This window comes from Ochotona curzoniae, unplaced genomic scaffold (genome assembly GCF_017591425.1).
Source record: "Ochotona curzoniae isolate NIBS_2020 unplaced genomic scaffold, NIBS_Ocur_1.0 scaffold_2683, whole genome shotgun sequence".
NCBI classification, from domain to species: Eukaryota; Metazoa; Chordata; class Mammalia; order Lagomorpha; family Ochotonidae; genus Ochotona; species Ochotona curzoniae.
In genome coordinates this window covers 7245456-7267888 of record NW_024467100.1, presented here as the reverse complement: position 1 = coordinate 7267888, position 22433 = coordinate 7245456, and the positions used below count along the sequence as shown (strand labels likewise).

The 22433-nt window shown below is 57.4% G+C and overlaps 1 protein-coding gene across 2 annotated transcripts; it reads right to left on the bottom strand.

Annotated features, from left to right (window-relative positions):
- Nucleotides 1-1621: 1621 nt before the first annotated feature.
- On the bottom strand, nucleotides 1622-18251 carry IGSF9 (immunoglobulin superfamily member 9). 2 transcript variants are annotated; one of them, XM_041003385.1, is made up of 20 exons: nucleotides 17772-18251; nucleotides 17391-17576; nucleotides 11587-11739; nucleotides 10842-10996; nucleotides 10521-10638; nucleotides 8565-8706; nucleotides 8328-8473; nucleotides 8096-8238; nucleotides 6689-6829; nucleotides 6086-6202; nucleotides 5740-5890; nucleotides 5505-5628; nucleotides 5113-5288; nucleotides 4718-4968; nucleotides 4453-4537; nucleotides 4181-4357; nucleotides 3949-3991; nucleotides 2803-3663; nucleotides 2485-2612; nucleotides 1622-2266 (listed from the first exon to the last, which is right to left on the bottom strand). In XM_041003385.1, exons 1-20 carry the CDS (start codon nucleotides 17827-17829, stop codon nucleotides 2085-2087), a joined length of 3537 nt encoding a protein of 1178 aa, XP_040859319.1. In that variant the 5' UTR covers nucleotides 17830-18251; the 3' UTR covers nucleotides 1622-2084. The 2 variants fall into 2 exon arrangements, with proteins under 2 accessions (XP_040859319.1, XP_040859320.1); XM_041003386.1 differs by having other exon boundaries at nucleotides 8096-8190.
- Between the last annotated feature and the right edge of the window lie 4182 nt (nucleotides 18252-22433).

The following is a 22433-nucleotide window of genomic DNA, read 5'->3' as shown; positions in this document are numbered from 1 at the left end:
CAGACGGGGCGGACCAAGGGCGGGGCTGAGCAGGCTTAAAGGCGCCTCAGTGCAGGCGAAAAGAATGTTTCCAAGATAGGGGCTGGAGGGTGTGGGGGGACAGAAGTGAAGACTAAAGGATGTGGGGAGCACTGTGCAGCTTCAGAGGTCTCCAACTATGGGACCCTCAGTCTCCTCCTTGTGCTTCTGGAGGAAAGTATCACTGTACAAAGTGAGCTCAAGACTGTGGACGGTAGGGAAAAGCCTTCTTGTTTCAAAAAACGGTTGGCAAGGTAAACGGAGGCACAGGAAGACCGCTCCCCACCCCATCAAGCCAACTAGGGTGTGACAGGATTGCGTCTTGCAGGCCAGGACAGCATCCCCGCGTGGTCCTGCTCTCCACCTATTTCAAGCTGGGGCAGGTGCTAACGGTGAGGTCACTTCTTGCCGCTGAGTCCAAAGGGTGTGGTTGGTGTGGGTATCCAAGATTCACAGCTGACTCCTCCCTCCCCACCATCCCCACTCTATGACATAGCATCTCTTCCTAAATCCTGGAAGGATCTGAAAAGGTGCTGGGGGGATCCTCAGGGCAGGAGGAGGAGAGCACGGCTGAGGGTGGTGTGCCTCCTATCCTTTGAGCTCTCTGGGGTGGAGTCCCCGTCCACAGCCACCTGTGCAGTTCAGCTGTGGTGGACTCGCCACTGAATCTGATACTCTTGGTCTTGAACGAGTAGCCCCAGCAACTTTTTTCCCTTTGGCCCCTCCCCAACCCACACCCCACACAACCTGTGACTTCAGAAAAGCCCCGGGGTGCTTTCATGACTGGCTTCTCCACTGCTCAACCTTAGCTGCTGCCTGACTTTTGGGCAGATTACCAAAGCGTGCTATTTCAGTTCCCTAGCCTGTAAGACAGAGCTAATAGTACAGTGTAACACAAGAGAATTCAAATAGCCCAGGTCAAGAGCTGAGAGTTGGAGGTGAGAACTGGAGCTGACTCGTGGGGCGTGCTTTAATTATTACCACCACCTCCCACGGAGGAGCCTCCTCCAGCAGCACGTGCCCCAGCACACGCTCCCAACGTTCACCAAGGGAACTCCTTCCCTTGCGCGGAGAGAGTCAGCAACACACATCTTTATCACAGAATTTATCGCATCACCCCGTAACTATTTCTTTATTGTCCCCTTACTGACAAGAACTCCCTTGGGCAAAGGCAGGTCTGCGTGAACTTTGTCTTTTCAAGTTTTAATGGTTGCTGTTTAGTAACTGACCTTGGGAAGCATTCAACAAATACTTTTAAATGATATATTTTCATTCTATTTGAAAAGCAGAGAGACAAGGAGAACTTCTGCTTGTTCACTCCCCAGATGTTTACATCTGCCATAGCTGGACCAGGCTAGCTGGGTGTCCCAGTGGGCGGCAGTGGGCTCCGTGGTCTCCCAGTGGGTGGCAGTGGGTCTCCGTGGTCTCCCAGTGGGTGGCAGTGGGTCTCCGTGGTCTCCCAGTGAGTAGCAGGGACACCAGGACTTGGGCCCTGATCCCTGCCCTGAATGTGCATGCTAGCAGGAAGCTGGACTCAAAAAGCAAAGCCAGCACTTGAACCCAGGTGTGATACAGGATGCAGGGATCCCCCGTGGCATTTTACAGGCTGTGCCAAATGCCTGCTCCTCCACAAATGCTTTTGAAATGATGGAATGATGGTTGAATGTAATCACTTGTTCGGGAAGCTTCCCCTCCCCTCCTGTTTAAGAGCTCAGGAATTTTCCCACCTCTCTCTGTCCCCAGATTCAAAACCAGGAAACACAAGGAAACATTTTTCACTTTCTTTATTCACATGTAAAAAACCACCCACACCACAAGCAACACACACACACACACGCACGCACACACACACACACACACGGGCAGATCCAGGATCCCTGTTCTAATCCCCAGGCTCACCAGGGGGATTAGCACGTAGCCAACGTGCACGTCTCAGACCAAGCTCACCCATGGCCAACTGTTAGGTTCTGGGCCTGGGCACACTACACGGGCAGGCTCAGTGCGCTAAGCTGGGGGGCCTCTTCAGCAGGCCCACCTGCCTTCGTCTTGGCTTATGTTAGGGGCATTCACAGCAGAGTGGCCTGTTCAGGGTGCGGGACTGGCTGCCTGTAGACCGGCAGTCGGGCCCTAGAGGCATCTCGGCGGCGGCGGAAAGCCAAGAATTCCTCCCGAAGGGCAGCACAGCGGGCCTCGGGGCCAGAGGCCTGGGCAGTGTTCAGGAGGCAGCCCTCCTCTGGACTCTTTGTGCCTGCAAGAAGAGGTCAGCACAGTGAGGGGAGGAGTCTTAAGGTTCCCCGGGTCAAGGGCTCAGACATGAAGCTCCTTGGGGCCCTCCAGCACAGGAGAGCCAAGGGGACTGGTCAGTCTGCAGCAGAGAAACCAGGAGCGCAGGCACAGAGGTGACTTCTGCATCCTGCAGTGGGACATGCAGCCAGGGGTGCTGGCCTTGCTGGAGGGCTCACACACCTAGCTCTGGTTCAACGTCAGCTCGGAGCCTGGAGCCTGCCAAGCCCAGGTGCAAAGTCTCCAGCAATTCCATGTCCCCAGGGAATTCGGAGTCCCATTCGTAGTTCTCGTCCACAGACGTGTTCCTCCTGTGGACAGCGTGGGTGAGGAAATGGGGGGAGGGCATTGTCACACTCAGCTTGGGGTCTTGGGCCCTGAGACTCTCTGGACCTCAGCAAAAAGCTGCTGAAGGGGACACAAGTTCCCCAGGACAGAGCAGAAAGTACAGGGTCCTGGGAGAGGGGTGGGCAGGACTGGGCAGGGGGGTGCCGCCCTCACCTCTTGCTGACGGTCATCACGTGCTCCCTTCGCGGCCACCTCTCAGGACCGCTGGCCCAGCTGCTGGTGTCCCCTGGAGCAGGGCTGAGGTAGCTGCCTCCAGCAGAGGGCGCTGTGGACGGGGGCCGCAGGAAGGAGGCACTGCCTCGCCCGCTGCTCTGGCTGGTGAGGCTGCCCCGAGGGGCAGCAGGGAGAAGACCTGGCAGCAGCCGCTCCCGGAGGGTCCAGTCAGCCAGAGCCGTATAAGGGGGCTCGGGGGCACTGCCAGCCCCTGCCATAGCCCCAGGATGACCTGTCCTGGGAGATGTCAAGGGGGAGTCTGGTGGGCGAAGGAGTGAGGAGATAGGGCAGGGCCGGGTATCCATATAATCCGGAGGTGGGGCAGGGCTAGGCTCCTCAAGAGGAGGCCAGTCTTCATCCACATTCATCTCCCGGAAGAAGGGGAGGCTCAGATATTGCAGCAGGGATCCAGGACCCGGCAGGGGGCTGGGCGGGGCTGCTGGAGGGGGTCCCACAGGGCTGATGTCTGCAATGCAGAGGGGCTGTGGCGCCCCACTGGGACTGCTGCTGCTGCAGTTGTAGGACCGGGCCAGCAGCCGGGCTGGGGCCCCAGGTTCCACCCGCTCTGGGCCCGGCTTTTCATGTGGGGGCACAACCGTGGGTCCCATCACAAAACGCCCATCTGGGCCCCGGCTAATGGGCTCCAGAGGCAAAGGTCCACGGCTGGGTGGTGGGTCCGGATGGGGGCTGGCAGGGCGGGCGGGCTCTCCCCAGAGGAGGCTTTGGCGCAGGCTGGGGACTTCTGAACCCTGGAGCTTCAGCTTCGCCACGCTGTCAGGGCTGCCCGAGCCGGGAGCAGAGCTGGAGAAAGCCAAGGAGAGTGGGGTCTGTAAGCAGGCATTCTGCCCTCTCCCAGGAGCCAGCCAACCTTGGGAGGTTCGGGGCACAAATGGAGAGAACTAGGGAGAGCAAGCTTGCACAGGACCAACAGGCAATATAGGGGCCAGTGCAGGCAATATAGAACAGCTGGGGCCAGAATTCTTTCCATCCAGCCCTCCCTCCAACAGCTGGTTCCAGCCCTCCCACCGCTTGCCAAGGTGCACAAAAGGAAGCAGAAAAAGCCACCAGCAGCGAGGGGCGACTTACTGTGAAGCTGACTTCCCCAACGGAGAGAAGAGGAGAGGTGGCTCTGTAACAGAATGTGCACAAGAAGTGACACAGAGGCAAAAGCAGCGCCTGCCTGGCCCTCCCTCACCCCATTCCAGGTGTGCAACCCCACAGGGCTGGGAACGCCTAGGCCACCCCTGATGCAGGCCTGGGCGGGATGGAGGAGCTGATCCTCAGGCATTGGGGACAAGGCTGAAGCATCCAGGCCTACCTTGGCGCAGGCGCTTACGGCGTCGGCGGGCAGCCCTGCGCCGGTTCATGAGACAGGCGGCCAGGATGCTCACGAGGACAGCCACACCCAGGAAGCAGACCCCACCCACCACACCTGCCAGCACTGGCTGGGGCAGGAGGCCGGGCAGCTGAGTGCGTGATGGGTAGACCTCCAGGCCTGGCCAGGCAGAGACGGAGGGTCAGAGGGGGTCAGCCGGTTCCAGATTCCAGACCCTGGCGACCCCTCAGCCTTCCCTCGCAGCAGGTTCTCACCGATGGTGGAGATGTTGGCTGAGTTGCTGGGATCACTGACGTAGCTCCCGGCAAAGGCCACCAGGCGGAACTCATAGAGAACATCCTGCGGGTTCAGAAAAGAGAGTCAGGGCCTGGCATCACCCACCCTGGCCCCAGTGGAAGACGATGTAGTTGGGAGGCAGGAGTGAGGTAGGATGTGGGAGGTGGTGAACCCAGCAGGGTGAGAAGATGAGAAGATGTGGGCAACACAGCAGCATGAAGGAACCAGGCCTCCCACATGTACCTTGATGAGGCCTGGCACAAGCAGTTGTACGTCAGAGCCGGCCACAGCCCGGTCCAGCACCTCCCAGCCTTGAGAGCCTTGTCGTCCCTCTAGGACGTAGCCATCCAGTATCTGAGGGACCAGTTCTGGGGGATCCCAGTGCAGGAGCACACCCCGAGGTGTCCTCACTGCCACCAGACCTCGAGGAGGGGACAGAGGAGGCAGCATCTCTGTGGGGGGCAGCCGGGGGGCAGCCGGTGTGGTGGGAAGCCCTGAGTGGGACAGAGAGGCAGGTCAGAGAGGGGCCCTGCCTGTGGTTCATCCTGATCCACCTCCTTCCACAGCCCTTCCACCGGCGTCTCTACCAGTCCTCCCCTGCCCTGGCCTCTGCAGCCCTGGGGAGAGCGGGCACTCACCTTCAGGGGCGGACAAGACAATCTCACTGAAGGGCCCACTGCCCAGCTTGTTCTGAGCTAGGACGCTGAACTGGTACTGGGTGTGTGGCTGCAACCCTGGCACCAGGAGGTGAACAGCTCCCACAGGCACTGCCAGGGAGAGCCAGTCGTGGTGGGCCCGGTCAGGTCGCTTGGCCCTGGGGAACATGAAAAAAAAAAAAAACCCAACCGTGGAAGGGGTACTTTAGGAGCGAGGCAGATCAGGATAGCATGGGGTTCCATAGCTGGTCTGTGCCTTGCACTCAGCCATCTAAAGTCTCAGGACTTGGACCCTGAACACCTGACCAGTGCAGGGAAGATGAAGGGCAGGGAGGAAGGACAGAGGGCCAGGGAGAGGCAGGCAGGGCACTCACAGTGGGGTGTACCAGACGCTGAATCTCTGCAGGTAGCCGCCATCAAAGCCAGGCTCCCAGGAGACATTGGCACCCTTGGGCACGGGTACCACAGACACATTGGTGACCACATGGGGGCTGGTTCCTGGGCGGGAGAGGGGGATGGAAGGAGGGAGGCTGGTCAGGCACCCTTGCCCTCCTTGTCCCACACGATCTCCCCTACCCCACCAGTCCTGGTTCCCAACCAGGCACTCACCCAGCACGTAGACATTTGTGAAGGTAGCCACTCGGGCTACTGCATTGCTGGCACTGCATTCCCAGCGCCCGTGGGCCTCCTTGGTCAGTGGCCGCAGGACGAGGCTACTATTGCTGTCCACCTGGGCCTGGACCCGCAGCCCCCGGGCCACCTACAGAACCACTGGTCAGCCCTGAGGACACAGCAGCCACCCCTCACCAAGGGAGCCACTCATCTCTCTGGGCAACTCAGGCTTCCTCCCCACCCACCTTGCAGCTCTCGCCTCCCTGAATCCTCCTCCTTCCTGCATTGGCCAGCAGTGTGGGGAGGTGGGAGAAAGGGTAGCAGGTGCACAAGGAAGCCTTACCTTGGTCCAAGATACTGTAGGAGGAGGGTCTCCTCGGGCAGAGCAGGGGATCAGTAGCTCCCGCCCCACTTCTTGGAAATACTCTTCCTTGGGCCGTTGCACAAAGGCCGGAGGAGCCTGCAGGTCACATGCAGTGTTGGGAGGGGCTTTCTCCCTCATGGCTCTCTAACGATGCCCCCTCCCTGTCGGTCACTCCCTTCTGTAGTCCCTCATGTTCATCTCTTAACTTCTCTCTGTATCCCTGTACCCCAGTGGGTACGGCTGGAGGGAAATACTGGGACAGATCAGCAGTGATGGGCCAGGGCACAAACCTCAGTAGGTGACCCTGCCTCCCTCCGGCCTCCTGCCCCTGTGTTTCTTCACCAGAGTTCTCAAGGGAGGCCGCATGGTTTAGTGTGAGCCAAGGTGGACGCGATAGCTAAATCTGGGCGTGTTGTGTCTCAGCTGCCTTATGTCCCTAGCACCGTCCCTGCAGAATCTTGTGGGATGGCATCTGGCAGCTGCTGTGGCCTCCATGCTTAACACAGACCTGGAAGGAAGCCCCTCCTGACGTGTACCTCCCCTCACCCCATGCCAGGCCCCTGGTCCAGCTGGGGACCTCACCTTGAGTAGCACCCGGGTCACGGGGGAGGGCCCGGCGGTACCCAGACTGTTGTAGGGGGTGCAGGAGTACTCTCCCAGGGCATCCTCATTTCCCAGAGCAATCCTCAGTGAGCCTTCTGTGCCCTGAGACCAGCCGGGGAACTGGAGGGCAGAGGAGATGAACATTGCTGAGAGGAACTCAGCCAAGCACGGCCAAACAAGGGGAACTGGAAATCCCCGACTGCCTCGCTTGCTTCTCTCTCTCTCTCTCTCTCTCTCTCTCTCTCTCTCTCTCTCTCTCTCGGCTGGCCGGGTCTGACCTCCCGCTGAATTCCACTCCTCCACTCCTCCACTTCTCTTTCCAGCAGAGGCCACCTCCCTTGGATGAGGGTCTAACTGCACAACATCAGGGTTGTGGATTACAGTGTGGATGGCGCCCCCTGCAGCTGGGTGGAGTGATATGGGAGGAGGCTGCTGTCCTCCCAGCACTTCATGACAAAATCCTCCATTTCTACTCCAAAGCAGCTCCCTTAAAAAGTTCCCTTGCTAGAGGGACTCCCCATCACTCCTTCACTGCCCCTGACCCAGCAGGTCCTCCTGGCGAGTCCTTTGGTCTGCCCACCTGCATGTCCTCCTCACTAAGACTTCCTGCCGTCTCTCCCAGGCCACTTAAGCAGCCCTGAGCCCCCTCTGCCCTCCACGCCAGCCGCCAGCTCCTCATTATGCATCCAACGCTGCTTTGCCATGGACGATAAAAACGTCACAGGCTCCAGGTGCCTTTAGACTTTTTCCAAGCATCCAATCAAAATGCATTGAGTACTACCACTGTGGAAACCCAGACCACACTGTGATTTAAAAGACACAACGCCAGACTGCAAGGAATTTATAGCTTCAGCAGGCAAGCCGAAGACCCCAACCTCCCTGGAAGGAGGTGATAGTAACCCGGCATCCAGAGGTCTTTCTTTTGGCTCCAACCTGTCTTCCCAGCCCTCTGCACCATTCATGTCCCTGCAAGCACTGCGGCTCTCAGCAAACTGCAACTCAGTTGTTCAGACATGCCTTACATTTTGTCCTCCCTCTGGGTCTGGCTTATGCATGGGCTGACATCCATTCCTCAAGGCCCACCCTCGAAGCCCCAGAACCTGCTGCTGATCTAACCTCAGTCAGGCCCGAGAGGCGAGCAATTGCTTCATCCTTGGCCGCCTAGCAGAGCGTCCACATCGCTCTCTTTCTCCCCCTAATTCAGGTGCCTGGATGAACGCCTACTGGCCCCTGCACCCCTACCCAACACCCAGCACAACACCTGATAAGAAGTATTTGTTCCCACATCAGCGAACCGAATTAAACTGTATTGACTCCATCCCAGCTGTCCTTCTAACTAAAATAACACCAAGTTAAGAGCCCCTCACCCCTTCCCCAAGCCTATACCTTGTCCAGTTGCAGGGCCTCCCCATCCTTGGTCCAGCTGACAAAGAGCAGTGGGGGATTGGCACGAACTGGGCACCGGATCACCCCTGGCATGCCCACCGGCAGGGGTGTCTCAGGAGGCATCTCTGTCACCTGGGCTGGGTCTGGGGACAGCAGTGGCAAGTGAGAGGATGGGCACTTGGCTCAGCCCTAGGGAGGAACACGGGCTGGGAGGCAGCTGCGTCACGCTTACAGAGCACAGTGAGGTAGGCAGAGGCGGAGGGCGGGTGCAGGAGGCCATTACTGGGTACACAGGTGTAGCGGCCGGCATCATCAGGCTGGGCTGACTGCAGCCGCAGGCTCCCATCTACCAGGATCCGCACTCGGGACTGCAAGCGGCTGCAACAGGGCATGTGTCAGGTAGAGGCTACCAAGATGGTCCACCATCACCCCCCCCCGCCTCCCCTGCTCCCAGCGTGGGCAGCCACACCTGATGTGGAAGACATTGGTGCCATCCTGGTACCAGCTGTAGGTGAGGTTAGCAGGGTATGCCTCAGCCTGACAGGCCAAGGACACATCCTGGGAGGCATTGACCGTGCTGTTCCTGGGAGGCACCACGATGACGGGGGCACCTTGGAGGAGGACACGAGGAGGGAAGTGGCCTCAGTTAGAGTGCTCCTGGGAACCCCGAGGTCACTTCCACGTCACTTTCTGATTCTGGAACATAGGCCTGGGAGAATTTGCATGGGGCCTTCTCCTTGCATGGAACAATACACTGGGTCCTCTACACTCAGTCCCCTTCCCAAATTCTCCCATCTGTGGGATGAAATGCCCTGCTCTTCTGCCCTGTCCTGCCTGTCACATCCTAAATATCTCAGTGCTCGCCCCTCCTCTGGGTACATAGCATCCCCATTTCAGGCTGCCCTGTCACTGCCAGCTAATAGCTCTTCATGCAGAAATGTCCCCTCTGGCCACTGAATGCCTCTGCTCAAGAGCCTGCATGTGGCAGCGCCTGGCTCCCACCACATGAAGCTCACGCCTTTTAGCCATGTGCCCCATGTCATCCTTCAGCAACTCTCTCAGGTATGGATGGGCAGCTGGCTGGCTCATGCCCTTTGCTCTCTGAACGTCCCAGACTGGATGCCCAACCCTTGGCCACATGCTTGCTGCAGAACGCCTGTGCCCCTTGTAACACTGCTGCTCTCCTCTCCAGGAGATGGTTCCTGCTGGGCCCACACAGATGCCGGGCACCAACACCAACCAGTTCCCTATCTCTCTTTGCGGTAAAGCCGTGAAGGCTCAGGGGCCGAGTGTCAGGTGGATCTGCTCCCAGGTGAGCAGATTCACATGCAGGCTACCCTGAGAGCAGAAGCCATGCCCTTGACGACGGGAACTGCCCTTCTTACAGCACCATGGAGAGCAACATTTTGCTGTGCAGAAAACAGCCCTCATGAAGGCAGAGGCCAGGCCTAGCTCAGTCACCCCTTGGTGCCCCGAGGAATTGGCTCCAGGACACCCCCTCCCGTGGCTACAACTGCTCGAGTCCCTGACCTATGGCAATATTTGCACAGAATCTGCGCCAACCTCCCATCCACTTTAAATCATCTCTTGCTTATTTACAATACCCAAGACCTTGTAAATGCCATGCAAATAGTTGCTGCGCTGTTTGGGAAATTATGACAAGAGGAAAATAAAAATCCCTGTACATGCTCAGTATAAACACAGGCTATTTTTCTCCCAAATACTCTTGACTCACAGTTTCTAGGGTACATGAGTGTGGAGCCCCTGGATACGCAGAGGCCAAGGTTTGCCTTCTGAGGGCAAAGGGCTCTGACAGGAATGATGACGCATGGCTCGCTGTGCTCAAGCTGAGCCTTGCTAGACTCAAAGAACAGCCCTTTCCAGAGCTGAGGAAGCAGGGCTCAGGGGTGTCACCCGGCTCACAGCCCAGCACCAGCACTTATATCCTTTCCATCCGTAACTCTGCTGAGCAATCAAGGGCTTATTTGGCTACTGGGGTTGGTGCTGTGGTACTGCTGGGCCAACTGTGGCTTGCGACACAGGCATCCCATCTGCAGACACTGGTTTAAGTCACGTCTGCTCTGCTCCTGATCCAGCTCCGTGCAAATGCACCTGGGGAAGCTGTGGGAGATGGCTCAGGTACATAGGTTCCTGCATCCATAGGGTTGATCTGGCTGCAGTTCTGGGCTCCTGGCTTCAGCCTGCCTCACTCTGGCCGTTGCAGCCAGAAGTTAGTCCCTTTCTATCTCCATATCACTCAGTCTTTCAAATGAACAAATACTATTTAAAAAAAAATCAAAGGAAGAAGCTTGTTTACACAACATCTTATGCTGCAACTAGTTCCCCTGTCATTAGACCTGCCTGGTGCCGCCCCCCCCATCACAGGTTCCCCATCCTCCCACACAGGAATCCTTGCAGACAGCACCTAGCACCAGCAGTTGGGTGGCATGGGTGGCGCTGCCCTCAGTGCTGGAGGCTTGGCAGGTGTAGACCCCGGAGCTGCCACGCTGAACCCGCTGGATCAACAGTGTCCCATTCTGCACCTGGGGAAGAGCCGGGTAAGCAAGGTTCCCTCCAGTCAGAGCCAGCTCAGACCCTGCACTTCCACGGCTGGCCAGCGGAGGGAGGCAGCACCCCAGGCAAAGCCCCTCCTCTGACCCACCTCTCTCCTGGCCTGGAGCTGCCCTCCCACCACCCTTCTCCTCCATCAGGAGCTGTCCCACTCTGCCCACACCCAAGGGCTCACTTGCACTTGACCCTGGCTCTGGCCAAGGTCCTGTCCTCGGAGTTTCCAAGTCACATGAGGTTGGGGGCTGCCGCGGGCCACACAACGCAGGGTCACAGATTCCAGTTCCTGCACTTCCAGCACCAGGGGAGGTGTCTCCTGGAATTGAGGGGGTGCTGTGGGAGAGAGAGGCATCAGGGGTTGCCAGAGGGGCGTCAGTGTCCTTGGGCCAGGGACCACTCAGGGTTATAGTCTTCAACCTCTAGCCCTGGGACCACATGAGGAAGGCACCAGCCCATTCCCACACACTGGCCTGGGCTGACTGCACACTGGGAATCGGGGAGCCAGGACCCTAGACATTAATCAGGGGTAACAAAAGCCCCTCTGGGTCCCCTCCCACATGTGGAATGGGGATGACTATGTCCTCCCTCCATAGGGATGAGGAAATTTTACTCTGTATTTTACTTGGAGTGGACCAAGAGACTTTGCCCCAACCTACTTCCTTGGCCTGGGAGGTAGGAGGGGAGAGGCGGCGGCAGTTCCTGGGACAGACATAGAACGCTGACTTGATTTAGATTTGAAGAACTGAAAAGTTCAGGGGGTGCAGGAGGGGTAAAACAACCACCGAGCCAACAGGGGGTGTTCAGAAGGGAGGGACGCCGGAACTGCCCAGGGGACGGAGAGAAAACTCCTCCTTCCCCTTTCTTCCTGCAGCTGGGGTCCCCACCATCACTCTCCCCTCCCTCCCAGCTCCCCAGCTTCATACAGTTCACTGTCAGGTGCACCCAGGAGCCGTTGGCAAAGTCCTCCTCGGGGCTGTGCTGGTCCAGGAAGAGCACACGGCACTCGTACCAGCCCTGGTCTTCAGCCCGCAACCCCTCGATCTGCAGTGACGCCCCCTTCTGCAGCCGGACTCGTCCTGGAGGGAAGGGCCCTGGATCAAGAGTGCAGAAGAGACCCCACAGGGCCCTAACCCCCTGAATACAAGAGTCGTTCTCAGAGGTCAAGGACAGGCTGGCAGGGGCGTGGGTTGGAAGTATTATGTTGTCAGATCTGCACATGTGATGTATATATGAAATTTGTTCATGGTATATAATAATGACACAACTTCAGTCTCCAGCTACCCTGAGAGTGGGATCTGCAAAGGCACAGATTGGAGCTGGGGCCATCGAGGCTAGGTCTCTCCCTTCAGCCCCTCCGACCCTGTCAAGTCTGCCTTTTAACAGCTAGACCCGGTCAGGACCAAGAGACACCCGGGAGGTGGCAGGTGTTCCAACGAGCCATGCTTGGCTTCCTGAATCATGCGGGAGTGGGCAGGAAGTACTTGGTCTCCTCAGGAATCTTCCCCAATCTGCTCACCTAGGGCTCTTTTCATAAGAGCAACATAGGGGCTCCCAGATGAACCTCTCTGCGGAAACCTCAGCGGTGTCTGGGGCCCTCGCAGAGTCCCAGACCTTGCCTGCCAAAGCCCCTAATCCCTCAGCGCTATTATCAGCAGTCTAAGCGCCTTAGAGTGGCCAGAGTCCAGCCCGGCCGGGCAGCCGAGTCAGCAGCCTCCCCAGCACATCCCCTGGATGCCCCAGGGCACTGGAGCCCGAATGGCTGAGCGCAGGCAGCTCCACAAAGCCCACAGCCACAGCACGGGCACACTGCATCTCCACCCTTAGCACCCTGACACACCATGTCGCCAGCTCAGGCGGAGGGGACCCTCACACCCTCCTCTGACAGAGCCCACATCCCAGACAGCTCCTCGGGTCCCTGACAGTGCAACCCCGTGAGAGAGGCACCCGCTTGGGAGGCCGGGTGGACCTAGACAGAAGCACAGCTCTGCTGTGTACTCCACTGGACGAGCCATTCAGCCACGCTAGTTTTGTCTTGGAGCATCTCAAAAAAAAAATTCAAAAAGAAAATGGGAGCAAGTTGAGTCTTAGTCGGAAACACTAGTACCGACCCCATATGGGCGCCAATTCATGATCCGGCTGCTGCTCCCTGCGCATGGCCTGGGAAAGCAGCAGAGGATGGCCCAGCTCCTGTGGCCCCTGCGTCCACATGGGAAACCTGGGAGAAGCTCCTGGCTCCTGCCTTTGGCCTGGCCTAATCCCGATGGTTGCAGCCACTTGAGAAGTGACTAGAAGATCTCTCCATGTCTTTCCTTCTCTCTCTTAACTTTGCCTTCCAAATAAAAATAAATCTTTAAAAAAAAAAAAAAAGGAGACAACTGGGGCCAGCATGATGGTTCAATTGGCCAATCCTCTCATTGTAAACGCCCATGTGGGCACCACTTCGTGTCCAGTTGCTTCACTTCCCATCCAGCTTCCTGTCTGTGGCCTGGGAAAGCAGCAGAGGTTAGCCTAAAGCCTTGGGACCCAGAAGGAGCTCCTGCCTCCTGGCTTTGGATTGGCTCAGCTCTGGCCGTTGTTGTCACTTGGGGAGTGAACCAGTGGATGGAAGTTCCTTCTTTCTGTTTCTTCTTCTTTCTGTAGTTCTGCCTTTGCAATAAAAATTAACTCTTTACCAAAAATGAGAATGGGGTCCGGCGCAGTGGCCTAGCAGCTAAAGTCCTTGTCTTGAACACACCCGGGATCCCATATGATTGCAGGTTCTAATCCCAGCAGCCCCACTTCCCCTCCAGCTCCCTGCCTGTGGCCTGGGAAAGCAGTCAAGGATAGCCCAAAGGGCCTTGGGACCCTGCACCCATGTGGGAAACCCAGAAGAGCTCCCAGCTCCTGGCTTTGGATCAGCGCAGCACCGGCCATTGCGGTCACTTGGGGAGTGAATCATTGGACGGAAGAGCTTTTCTCTCTGTCTCTCCTTCTCTCTGTATATCTGACTTTACAATAAAAATAAATAAATCCTTGAAAAAAATGATAGAATGAAAAAAGAAACAAACCACATGGAGGTACGGAGGGGATAGTGTGAGGAAGGAATGCATCAAGTTGCCCGGCATCAGAGGGTGTTGAACAAGGTTTGAGATCAGAAGACTTCACTCAAGACTGGCCCTATCCCTCACCTGAAAGCATACTGTCTCCCTTCTCCCTGCAAGGGCGGACAGCACTACTCACAGCCGTCCCACCGGGAACCTGCCGTCCCTGGCTTCCTCTGTTGCCCCCACAGCCACTCATTCACTCAGCCTTTCTAATTCACCTCCTAAATAGTTTCACTTCTTTTTGTATTCAGCTTTACACCTGCACTGTGTCTCACCTGGGTTACTCTCTGACAGTCTGCCAGCAGACCTTCCTGTGCCCAGCTGACTCCCCTTCACACTCTCCTGGAGTAGTGTACCCCTACCTTGACCTCTGAGATAGACAACTGACGCTCGCTGCACCCTGTGCGGTATGCAAGTGCGCGTCTCTCAGCACAGCCCTCCAGCACTGTCCCCCTCAGCCCGCCCTGGAGTTGGTGTGTGCTCAACCCTCCCGCCTGCTTCTCCATCTCTTCAGTGACTCTGCTGCATCTGCTTAAGCCTACGATCCCAACAGGACAGAGGAGAATGGCCACGATGAAGCTGACTTTCTCATCTTAGGCCAGGGTCTTCTTACTCTCCCCCCGCCCCCAAGAATGTGTTCTGTTCCGGGGGTGTGGATTCTCTAGTATGGGTGGACCAGTTTAAAGGGCTGGATGTTTAACTTCCCACCCTAGAGATAAGATTAGGGCCAGCAGGTAAATATTTAACAGAGTCGGACCCTTCTACCCCCCCCCCCAAATAGGATTCCTTAGGAACCCCAAGCTGCCTGGCCACTTAACCCTGAGGATCGTACCTATGTCCCAGAACCGATGGCTGCCACCTCCCCTGTGTCCCCCAAGATAGTCCCGTTTCTATGCTGACCTTCTGGCTCTACAGAGAAGGAAGGAGACTGGACAGAGGCCATTGGTATCAGACACTAATCTCCCCGAGAATTCCATTACAGAGGAAGGCTGTTAGGTGTCTTTCCATTGGCCAGTCTCCATTCATGGTGCGCTCTCCATGAGCTGTGGTGTGAAGCTCCAGTGACGTTCAGGGCACCAAGCATCCACGTATTCCTGCTCTGGAGGTTGGTAGACCATGGGGAACAATCTCAAAGTGTGCTAATCCAGTGGAGCGTGTGCCATGTCCTAACTGCTCCGTGAGACATGGGCTGCTGGACGTGGATGTTCTAGAAGAACAGGGAGGTGACCTGTGGCGACAATCCTGAGCTCCCCTCATTCCTGGGCCCACTTTCCAGAAGTCTGCAAGTTTAGCTCTTCCCATACTCAGGGTTGCATGAAAGAAACCAGAAACATGTCTATCTCGAACGTTCAGGAGTCAAGAAACACTTGTGTACACATGAGAAGTTGTATGCCCATCATACCTGCATGAGCTCAGCACAATGGTACCAGCTCTGCCCAGACATCGTCCCGTAGGGCAAGAGGAGGCAGGAAGGCCTCTGGGATGGCTGGGCTGGGCAGAGAGGGTGGTTTTGGAGGGGGGATAAAAAAGAGAATAAGGGAAAATCAAATGGGGGCTCTTCACAGAAAACAAGATAACTAAATGGTGTCAGATCACTCAGGCCAGTGCGAAACTGTAGGAGGCTTCACCCCGAAAGGTAGCACAAAAGTCAAAGACTGAAGGCCTGTGCCAGGGATCCAAAGTGTGGGTCTAAGAGCATCCCTGGGGTAGCCTGAGCACAGGATGCCAACGAGTGCGTCGCACCAAGCAGGGCACCTGACACCCTGCAGTTGCTGGAATCCTGACCTTCTGTTCCAGCTTGCTCCGTCCTGCCTCCTACCACTCTAGCAGGTATATAAACCCAGTCTCCACTGCCACACGGCTTCTGGAACCCTCAAAGGGTGGAAGCTTTCCCAAAGCACTCAACAGTCGCCCCCGTTCCGGTGGTTGTTCGCAGCATTCTAGGCCACCGGCCTCCCGCACAGTCCCAGGCCCATCTCCCCTCCACTTGCCAGAGGGTTTATGACAGAACAGCATTGTCCTTAGCAACTTCCACCTCCTGTTGCTTAGCAACTGCAGTCCGGAGTCCCCTACACAAAGGCTGAGAGGCCCCTTCCACACTGTGAGGCAGTCCAAGGGTTAATGGGCTCAGGGGCCCCCCGTGGGGGTCCTGACTCCCTTCAGACCTGACCAGGAGCTCCCCACTGGCTGGGGTAGGAACTGCAGGGAGGGGCAGTGAGAGAGCCCCACAGGTTGCTGCCCACGGTCCTGGCAGCTCAAGAAATGACTCAGAGACCAAAGGAAAACCCACAGGTCATGGAGTCAGACAAGCTGCCAGTGGCTTGTCCACCTGAGGTACCTCATGACCAGAGAAGCCGGAGTGGAAGGAATGTTCCACATCTCCCACGGGCAGCGCCATGGGAAAAGCCCTCCTCCAGCCTCTCCTCTCACCCCTCCTCCCATGCACCCCTGCCCTGCCCCTTGCCCATGCCAGTCCATGCCAGGCACTGGCAGTCTGTCCAGCCTCAGCCCCTCCCATGCCCATGCAGCCAGAGGCAGGGAGGGAGGGCCAACGGGCACAGCCGTTTTCCTCCACTTGCACTAATTGGGGCCGCTTCCACCAGTTCCCACAGGGCTTGTGTAGACACACACACACTCCCACCAGGCTGTCTGCCAGTAACTTCCCCCACCTGAAAATAAACTCTTCCCTTCGGCACCACCTGCCCGCACTACCTCCCTTCTCTGTTTGGCCCACCCCATGGCAAGAGCTCAGCCAATCCCCGGGCCTTTCTTAAGATTCAAACCAAAGAGGGAAGGGTGGGGGAGCCCACCATCCACACCCAGGTGGCCTCCCCTGGATCTCCCCTCTGAAAAGGAGGCAGCAAGGCTCTCTCTGGCCCAGCAGCCTAGGCCATCTTTCAGACCTCCCACACTGAACCAAGGAGCTAAACCGCTCAGCTTAAGGCTCCATCTGGAATTAGAAAAGAAGCTGAACCCTTGGAGGGAGCCAGCTGGAGCACAGCAGAAGGCTTGAAGGAGGCCAAGTCCTGCACAGGCCCCCGCCCACCCCCCCCCCCCCCCCCCCGGGCCAGCACCCCAGCCCTGCACCATTCAGCCTTTGACCTTTGGGAAGCAGGGCCTCCTGCCTCCCCTCCTGTGCATTTGCCCTTCCGTGCTGCGTCAGCTGGAGCAGCAGAGGGGGTCACAGCCCTACCCATCCCCCAGAAGACTGGAAACCTTAAACTAACATGGAAGACAGTGGGCAGCAGAGGAAGTGGGAGTGAGCAGACAGTGCCAGGCAGGGAGACCATGCAAGATGGGCTGCCGTCTAGCAGCTCTCAGCACGACACCTGAAAAGGGTGATGGGAGAATCGGGGTGGATGCTCTTAGGACCGGGGTACCTGATCTCTCCTGGTACAGACTGCATGGGTTTCCAAACAGCACAGCCATCCATGCAAGTGCATGCTCGTGTGTGTGTGTATGTGTGTGTGTGTGTGTGTATAAATGAAAGAATCCTAAAGCGAATTAACACCGTCTGGGGCAGAGCCATGTTTGTGACGCGGGGCCAAGGCCATGGAGCTGGGAATGAGCGTGGGGTAGGTGCAGGGAAGCTGGTGATGCGAGGCCTCGCCCCCACCCTACCTCCCACGTGGGAGAAGTCTTACCCACGTAATCAGGGTCGATGCGCGGAGAGTAGAGGCCGAACTGGATGAAGATGGGAAGCAGGAATCCAAAGCGCAGCCACTCGATGACATGCAGGGGGGGCCGGCTGGCTGGGGGCAGCAGGTCGCAGCCCAGCACCACACTCTCCCCAGCCCGGCCCACCACAGAGACCTCAGGCTTCCCTCGACCTGCATGGTGGGAGGCATCAGAGCATAGCAAGGGGCTGGAGTCAGGGAGGCTCCCCAGCCCTGCAGGAGATTGGCGGAACCCTCCAATACAACTAGTCCGGCACCAGCCCTAGTCCTCCCCTCCCATCCTAACAAACACCCTCTGGGGGATAAGCCACCCCTTGGGAGTTCTCGAGTTCCAGGAGTGCAGCTCACCGTCAGCCCCCTGGCTGATGATCAGGCTGAGGATGGCCAGACTGAGGCACCAAATCATAGCCCAGCTGGCCTGCTCACCCGGCCCCTCCTATCCACAGGAGCCCAGACGGAGGGGCCGAGCGAGGTCCGCTGCTCAACAAGCCGGGGCCACTTCTTCGGATGGGCCTCGCAAGGAGCTTTCAGCTCCCACTCTTCCACACAAGAAGGGCTGCACTCATGGAACACGGCAAGAAGTTGTCTTCTGGAGAATTCCCAGGTCTAGAAGCAGGTGCAAGGCAACACACAGGGCTGGCCAATCCTGGAGTCCAAAAGCAACCCAGCAGGGCAGAGAGCAGAGATCAGAAGCAGCAATGGGAGCAGTGGTAAGCAAGAGAACAAGTAGGAGAAGCAGAGGGATTCTGGCGGGCGAAGGACCTTGGAAAATGGAGTCAGCAGAGAACGGGGCTGCTTACACACTTGCACAAAGATCTTTCAGGGAAGCACAGATGATCAAGACCGCCCCCCCTCGCTGGCCTGTCCCTTCTCTTTCCTGACTCTTGATGCCAACAAAGTCATGAACAACGAGACGGAACCTGTCCACTCATCTCCACCCCACTGTGGCCATAAGACCCTGAGATCTCCACTGGGAGGCAGGGACTAGTCTTGGATCCGATTCAGGCCCTTCACTGCACCCCTCCCAGTTGCCCCTGGGGCATCCCCACACAATCCCTTACCCTATCTCCCCAGCCTTCTGGAAGCTGGCGACCCTGTGGCCTCTTCCTCCACTCTGGCTCCCAGTGCTGCTTTAGTAGTGAGTGAGCCAGGCTCAGAGGAGAGGAGGGGCTGCCTCCCTCACCTGTGGCGGGCGAGGGGGTGGAGGGAAGGAAGGCAGACAGCATCCCCCAGGTCTGGGCAAGTCCTGGAGTTGGCAGCTGGCCTACCTTCTCCCCGAGGCCTCCAGGCAGCTCTCCTTCTGCTAGGCACCAGGCCCAGGAGCCTCAACTCCACCCACTCCTTCCCTCCAACATCCTCAGGGTATGGGGTTTGCCCAGCCCTCCCTGCCCAGACCCCAGAGGCATGAGAGTCTGAAATGCCCATGAATGCCCAGAGTGTGCACAATGAGCCCTGGGCGCCCCCGCAGGTAGGAACTTCTGACAGTCCTACCCTACAGGTTTGTGGGGCAGTCCGGGCCGGGCATGGCCAGCTAGCTGTGCTCTGGGGCCTCTCAGCTCAGCGCTGGCATCCCAGATGGCTGCCTCTATTTAGGGCCAGTTCACCTCACCCACTGCTGGCCATTTAACACCCAACCATTCTCCACCACCACTATCCCACCACCTCACTTCCCACTTCCCCAGCCAGCTATCCCACAATTTCCTTGGGGCGGCGGGGACGGATAGCCTTTTCCAAGTGTAGAAATCACCAATTCTTTCCTGGGCCAAGTGTCCTAAACCCAGGCATTGCCAGGAATTCCAACACTTTTCCACCATTTCCTCACCTTCCCATTCTCCCAGGACTCCCCATTCTCCCAGGACTCCCTACCCACTTACCCCTACTTCTCACATCTCAGGCACCTGCTCTCCGACTGCGGTGGGACCGGGCACTTCGCAGCCCTCCCTCCTGGTCTCCTCCAGCACCCCCACGTCCCCTCTCCATCCTCCCCACCTGGGAATCCCCCTCCTGGAATCCCTGCCTCAGCCCCCAATACACTTGTGATGCCCACTCCAGCATTCGCTCCCCTCTCACATCCTCGGGTTCCCCCTTGGAACTCCTCGCGCCTTCGCCACACGCCCGGAACTGCCCCGTGGGATCACCAGACCCCCTCCAGCTCGCAGGAGCCCCACTCGCTCACCAACAAGCCCACCTCACTCCCCGCAACTCCCCTAGTTCTACTCCCCATGGAATTCCACTTCTCTCCAGAGCTCCCCGCCTCCTCCGGTCCCCCGCAACTCCCAACACCGCTCTCCTCGCCCCCGCCAGCACCCCCACTTGTGTGCGCCCAGGACGCCCCCCGCCCTCACCTGCTCCGCACCGCTCGGCTCCACTCCCGCAGCCACACAATAGGGGGCGGACCCGCCTCCCCGCCTCGGATGCCCCGAGCGCCTCCCGTCGCCCTGGAGACCGCCTATCCACCCCCCTCCCGCGGCGGCCAATGGGCGCCGACGGACGGCGAGCCGAGGCGGGCGGGACCCCGCGCCGCCTGGGAGTTGTAGTTTCCAGACAGGACTCGGCGGCACGTGGCTTCTGGTCGCCCCCTCGTGGAGCTGTGTCCACCCAAGCTGACAAAAGGCGGGGGCGGCGGGGCCAGGCGATGCTCCGGGGGTCGCCGGGGCCGCCCCCTTAGTGGACTCCCGGCGCCCCCGCCGGCCTTTGTAACCTATCGCCGACCCTCTCCTCTATGCAAACGGGCGAGCAGTGAAGCTAGAAATCCGAGCCCGGGGGGCCCCCGAGCGCCTCCCCGCCCTCCTCCCAGGGGAGCCACCCAGGTCCCCGGCCCATCCCATCACCTCCCCACCGCGTCCGCATCGCCCTCCCTCCCTCCAACACCCATTTCTTCTCTCGCCGGACTGGAAAGACCTGTCTCCGCTGGCAAGCTCCCAGATCCTTGCTCCGGAGCCTCCCACGGTGTGCGGTTGGAGAGGGCTGTGCTCTGAGTTTGGGGTTGCCTAATGGGCTCGCGAGGCAGCTCCCAGAACCGACTACAGAGCCGAAACAGGGGAGATACCGCTGGCATCCTGACCCCGGAGATTGAAAGCGAAGGGTTGTAATGAGTCGTGCCCTGGACGCACGCCTCACCCCGTGCAGAAGCTGCGCGGAGACCTCAAGTTGACGACGAGTGAAATCACTGAGGTTCAACCAGATGAAGTAGCTGGCCCAATCCTCACCATCTAGCACACACAGACCTGCCTTCAGACCCAACCAAGACCTCACGAAACCCACTGCCTTTGAGACCTCAACCTCAGAAGCCATGATCCCTTGCAGATCTGCTTCCTCAGCTTGGAGGGGGCTCCTGGAGGGGTGCGGCTTGCTAGCCCTCCCACCGGGCTCCAACCACTGTTATCAGCCCAGCCGCTTCCCATGCAAGTGGCTTTCCAGGAAACTTTCCCTGAAAGCTACGCTCTGACAGCTCACCTCAGCTGAACTACCAAGCTTCAGGCATGGTAGTTTTGTGGGATGTTCACTCCATGTTAGGCGAGACTTTCTGCTAATCGCCCCAGAATCTCAGCCACATTGTATCTGCAGGTGGCTGCCCATCTCTCAGCTGAGCACACCCTGTGGTGTGCATTCCACCTGCAGTAATCTCTGGGCAGTTCTTGCAGGTGTAAATGGGTGCTTGTTGCAACAGACTGAGATGGAAGTGCAGCTGGAGCGGCGGGAAGTGTCTGTCCTATGTCTGTCCAGTAAACGCTTTTCAACCCCACTCTGCAATATCACCGACTGACCTAACAGTTGTTCACACTACAATGAAAACGTGAGGGATCCAGTGTGAAAACAAGGCTAGAAAAGAGAACTCAAAAGCGAAGTCCTTTTCGACTTCTCGGACCCTCATCAACCAACAGGAGAACTCTCCCTCCATTTCCTGTGTTAGAATCAACTGCACTTTCGGCATGCGTGTTCCACTTCTGCTACTTTCAGTGAAGCCTTGAGAATACAATAATCTTATGTGAATATCAATGTAACTTTTTATAACGTGAAGCTTTAAATGTCTTCAGTTTTTAAAAGTGTATGGTATGATCTTTTCCTCCCAGAAGCTTATATTGTGAGTTTTACTGATTTTTAAATTTTTATTCATTTATGTGAGAAGGAGCAAGAGGAGCAGACAGACAGATCTTCCATCCGCTGCTTCACTGCTCAAATGCCCAGCACAGTCAGGACTCAGGAACTCCATCTGCATCTCCTGCATGGGTGGCAAGCTCAGCCACCTGAACCATTGCACCTGCTGTTTCCCAGTGTGCACACTAGTTGCAAGTTAGGATCAAGGGTGGAGCCAGGACCCAACTCCGGGGACTGCAATATGAGATGCAGACATTCTAAGAGGCACCCCAGCCCTGCCGCTAATGCCTTCTCTCGGTTCCGTTGTTGTCATTTCTGTCTGATTCAGTTGTTTCTTGCAGGGTTTTGGCAAGAAAAGGAAGTTAGTCCTACAACTTGTTCCATTCTTCTGCCAGAAGTGAAAGCTGCTAAAAATAATCCATGAGGTTATGGACTATAAACATTTTCATCTGAGTTGTTCCTGATCCATAGACATGGCTCTGGGAAACTGTTATGTGACCAAACAGGACCCCTCTTCACTTAAGTATCCGCGAACCCACATATTTTCTAACTCACTGCCAAGGATAGCTGGATATGCTGTCCATTCCAGGAATTCTAGTCTCATTCCTTGCATGGCATCATTTAGCTTCCAGGATGCCTGCCTTCTGTCTATCCCCACAGCATGCATCTTGCCATCCTTAGTGTCCCCAGCAGCCTGAACCTTGTCTACCTCCCCGGCCTGATTTCTCACCTTTCTCCTTATCACAGTGTGTGGCCTTTCAGGATTTAGAGCTTGCTGTTTCTTTCCAGAGATGCATTGCTGATTGCAAGCCAAAATTCTGTTGACCCATCCAGAAAATCTTCCCTGAGTCCTCCAGCCAGTCATACTCCCTGCCATGCCTGGAAGTTCAAAAACTCCATGGAAAAATGGAA

Excerpts from the sequence above, each read along its gene's own strand:
- IGSF9 (XM_041003385.1), bottom strand. The coding sequence starts at position 17,829 with ATGATTTGGTGCCTCAGTCTGGCCATCCTCAGCCTGATCATCAGCCAG. Across the intron at positions 6,830-8,095 it reads AGGCCCTGCAACTGGACAAG|TTCCCCGGCTGGTCTCAGGG; the intron begins GTATAGGCTTGG and ends TCTGCCCTCCAG. Across the intron at positions 3,664-3,948 it reads TTGGGGAAGTCAGCTTCACA|CTCTGCTCCCGGCTCGGGCA; the intron begins GTAAGTCGCCCC and ends GGCTTTCTCCAG.